Below are 4154 nucleotides of genomic sequence, written 5' to 3'. Positions count from 1 at the left end.
TTAGTAATGACTCAGTCTGGGTTTCTGTAACTGATTGGCACAAACTTCCCGAGTTCGGTATTCCTGTTGGCTCGGTGTATTATATTTGGGTGCTCCCGTTTTCCTTTTCTTTAATACGAACAAACGGATTAGGAAGTGCTCTTTTTTCGGCTTCCCATAAACGATATGATAAGCTGAATATTGGTTTCCCAAAATTCTAGTGAGAATTTAAGTGACTACAATTAAGATAAACACAATCAACATCTAAAAAAACTTATGTAGCTCAATGCTGCTCGTATGTCGGCATCGAGAAACAAACACACAAACGAGAGTAAAGGAAATTGAAATAAGTTAGAAAATATATATATGGACATGGGAAGTGCCTCTAGACTATACTATAGAATATAGACGGCGCCAGTGTCAAGAACGATTGCAACGCACGTGAATGCACTCAAACGGAAATGTCTGAGCCAGTTTTTATACACGACCAACAGACAAGCTTCACTGGCATCTGCGCAAGTATAAGCCCTACATTCGAAAGAAATTTGACCATCTCTGTTCAGCCGCAATCCCGCTGCTCACACATCATTAAAAAAACACGGAGTTTCCCCGCAGACATGCTGAGAGAATTCTTTGCGCAAACTCCTCACGCATCTTCCAAGCATGTTTGCAGCATGCATATGTATGCTTGATACACGTCTGCCAAAAAAAATTTTTTTTTTTACGAGTAATTTGACAGGACTGTCAAGCAAGAAATACACCTCAGGCAGTGTGTCTCTTGTATGATGTGTAAGCAGCTTGACCCCGGTTGAAGTGCTCTGATGGATTAAGTTTTAATCAAATACGAGCTTTGATTACCTCATTTGCACGCTTTTTGGCATTCCTCTTCTGTCTTGAAGTTATTTTTATTACCGCCGCAGCCTCCATAAATAAATGTTTTGCACGTCCACTCTTTCTTGTCGTAGTAAAACCTCGTCATGCGTGCCTTGCATCGTCCAGTTTCTGGTTCCATATAGCAGCGTTCTCCGGAGCTCTCTGCAGAAATCGTAAGACATAGTTAAGGTATTATCGGGTTCGAACGAAATGCGAACAGTGACGGAACTTCCAGCGCACCACCGGCGCAGCATTGAGGCTTGGGCTGTGCTGGGCGAGATTGAAACATATCGGAGTAGTGGGCAAAACCTCGCAGCCTCCTACTCCCCGCCGCGCAGTTTTATCAGTTTCCAGGGGTCCCCTTGGGAAGTGCGGCATTGGTTCACGGCCATGCGATCCAGTGTTCGCATCTGATTTGATCCCTTTAGTAGGTATGACATACAGGGCGCAACAAAGGTAGCCGTTTCTTTGGGGCAGCGGTAACTGTTTAAGCTATTTTCCTGCGAAATTCTTCAATGTTCGTAAGTAAAAACCAATTCCGCGGAAAGAGTGCTAGTGATACTGTCGTCCCATCGCCGCCGCCCCTCGTACTAGAACAACATCAACTATAGCAGGGCAAGCACCTTCTACATAACAAAGCCTTAGTAGTGAACTTTCGCTGGGTCACTACAAATTGACTGCAGAAACCACTGTTTTTGGTTGAGTATGAATTGCGATAAGCATTCGTCACGAGACAAGTAAATTGGTGTGTGTATGTTTATACAGGCTGAACTTAATTTGCCTGAACGGGCGACTTGTCTCTCAGCTTTAGATGAGCAATATAGCCAGTGCAGTAACACTGCTAGCCTAAGGTTTTTAACGTGCACCACGCAGTAGTGATACAAGATTGCACGCCGGTACGGTGCTCACCCAGATCGAAACGGGCAGGGATGGAGATTCAACCCAGCACCCCTGGGTCCTGCAGCATGAGTTTCCACTCCCCGTGCTCCGAGCTGCTGTGCGCTAGCCCTCTCGGCCACCGATCCCCCATAATCATAAGATTCACGACGCAGCTCACTTTCTCCTTTCCTTCTTCGAGAACGTTGAAACCTTAGGGGGTTGTTGTTGCTCATTGAAAGAAGTCCCGTTTCCGTCCCCGCCCTTGATGTTTTTTTTTTTTTCCTTTGAAGTATTCGAAACAATAACTCGTCCGCGTCGATCGTTTGTCGGCGCTTGTTGAAGTTTGTCAAAGGTACTTGTTACAGTGGGAGAGCGTCAGCAGCACTGAACGTTCTGGTGTCGCCGCACAAAAATCGGTGTTTGTCGCTCTAATGGGACGAAGCTATTGATGTTCAAGCTGTTTCACCACCATCATTGACCATGTACCAGTTAGCTGAACTCAACCTGATAATTGCATCGTACCTTGGGCGCAAATGTGAATGTGTGCATACTGCCGCTCCATGTATGCGGGGCGCGGGTTTATCCGTTTGCTAGCACTACGTCCTAGAGAAAGACGTCAAAGACGACGTCTAGGACGCCGTCTAGGACGACGCCTAGAATCATATCTAGGACGACCTCTAGGACAATCTCAAGGACGACTTCAAAAACGATTTCTAGGACAACCTCATGGACGACCTCGAGGACGACATCGAGGACGACGTCTGCATACGCGCGGCGCCTGCGTATACGGACGCCGAGTGTATGCAAACGTCCTGCGCATGCGGAAACGCCGCGCCGCCGCGCGGCGCCTCCGCATTAAAGGCCAGAGAACGTGTCGCAAAAACCGGTGAAGTAGCTAAAAAATGATATCCCATTAATATCATCAAGAAGTAGCGCAGGGCCACGGCGTCGCAGAAGGGCGAGTCAGGTATCACGAGGGGCTGCAGTTCTGCGTTTAGTGATGTTGCGATATAATTGCACACACAAAAAAAGAAGTGTGCATTGTTCATTTGGTCAACATTATCTCTCTCACTGAGAAGGTTTCGTAAGCCGTTGCAGTGTTTTTTTTAAATAAAAAAATAAAAGCTGCTGCTGTAATAGTTTGTACCGGCTACCTTAGCGACAAAGCATAATCAAACAAAGATACATCCGCAACGTTCTTTACTGCTCGTCAGCGAGTATATGCCACGCGAAATGAGCCGCGCTGTTCTCCTGTACTGCTAAAACCACTCAGCTTCTGACTCAGAAAAAGAAGTGATTATTTCGTTGTCTTTAAATAAATATAAAACGGAAACCACTCAAAAAAAAAACCTGAGTGACAGTTAAATTACAGATTTTTAACTGGCGTGAACCACTCTAAATGTTCTTGTCTTCCGCGCCTCATTGCATCATTTTGCTGCAAATACAAAAACCATAAGCTCCATACATTTTCTTCAAGTAACCCGCGGCGTGCGTTATTGATAAAGTATCAACACTCGCTCTTGAGTAAATATTCGGTAGACTATATGGCAACCCCTAGAAAAGGATATAGGAAGATACAGGAAACGTAATGGTCAGGCTTTGAAAAAGTCAAACTTACTCTTCGCATCCGCCGCCGCAATAGCGTACGCTACTAAAACGAGGAAACAAAAAACTGCAATGGTTGCTTTCATCTTGGACAATAGATATCGACGATGCCGTTCGAAGGCTGGCAATGGTCTTATATAATAGTCCGCCAGCATACAATGCCCCTAGCTATTTCAAGTTTATTTTGTTTTGTTCAAGAGAGCACTTGCGCTCGCACACATTGTTTCCAGGATTGTTCGAAATTATTCACATTTTTAGCAACATCTCCACGTGTATGTGGAAAGACAATGGATATTGTTTCGTGTACTTTACAGTAAACAGTACGTCATATCTGCCAAAAATTGAGCTGGGCACACCTTGAGGACGTGGTAAATATTGTTGTCTCAGCTGGATTTCTGTTTAGTATACTCTTACGTGTTATAAAACAGGTTCTAAACAACAGAGGCGCTTTGTAAAGCTATCGTCTTCTTCAGGTGCGAAGCGTTTAAATTGTAAAATAAGACAAAATGCCTGATGTTGTTTGGACTCTGATCTCCAATTCCAAGAAGCCAAAAGATCTGTCTGAACGACTAAGGACGGCTTGTAAAAGGTCAACCAAGGCGGCGTACCGACGCGTCTGGCAAAAAAATACTTTTTTGCATACCGACGAAAACCCCTACCGAATGGCACCTCGCCATCACAGAGACTTCTGGGTTACCAGATTAGATACCATCCTCGTCGCCACTTCTATGAGGTACGGTAGACAAAGCAGGGTAGGTTGTGAACAAACACGCGTTTTAGGCAGCCCGATACTTCTGCAGAACAGAGCGATGGTGATA

The 4154-nt window shown here is 45.1% G+C and overlaps 1 protein-coding gene across 1 annotated transcript; it reads right to left on the bottom strand.

The window, feature by feature from the left end:
* Positions 1–777: 777 nt before the first annotated feature.
* LOC121834866 (kappaPI-actitoxin-Avd3d-like) lies at positions 778–3429 on the bottom strand. Its single transcript, XM_042288769.1, has 2 exons — positions 3350–3429; positions 778–1014 (listed from the first exon to the last, which is right to left on the bottom strand). Exons 1-2 carry the CDS (start codon positions 3420–3422, stop codon positions 839–841), a joined length of 249 nt encoding a protein of 82 aa, XP_042144703.1. The 5' UTR covers positions 3423–3429; the 3' UTR covers positions 778–838.
* Between the last annotated feature and the right edge of the window lie 725 nt (positions 3430–4154).

The sequence above is a fragment of the Ixodes scapularis genome, unplaced genomic scaffold, assembly GCF_016920785.2.
Source record: "Ixodes scapularis isolate PalLabHiFi unplaced genomic scaffold, ASM1692078v2 PGA_scaffold10__122_contigs__length_95168666, whole genome shotgun sequence".
NCBI lineage: Eukaryota > Metazoa > Arthropoda > Arachnida > Ixodida > Ixodidae > Ixodes > Ixodes scapularis.
This window is presented reverse-complemented; position numbering and strand designations above follow the sequence as displayed.

Bases quoted from the DNA above. Each gene is read 5' to 3' on its own strand.
- LOC121834866 (XM_042288769.1), bottom strand. From the start codon at position 3,422: ATGAAAGCAACCATTGCAGTTTTTTGTTTCCTCGTTTTAGTAGCGTAC. The intron at 1,015-3,349 runs GTAAGTTTGACT...CGATTTCTGCAG, and splicing joins TGCGGCGGCGGATGCGAAGA to AGAGCTCCGGAGAACGCTGC.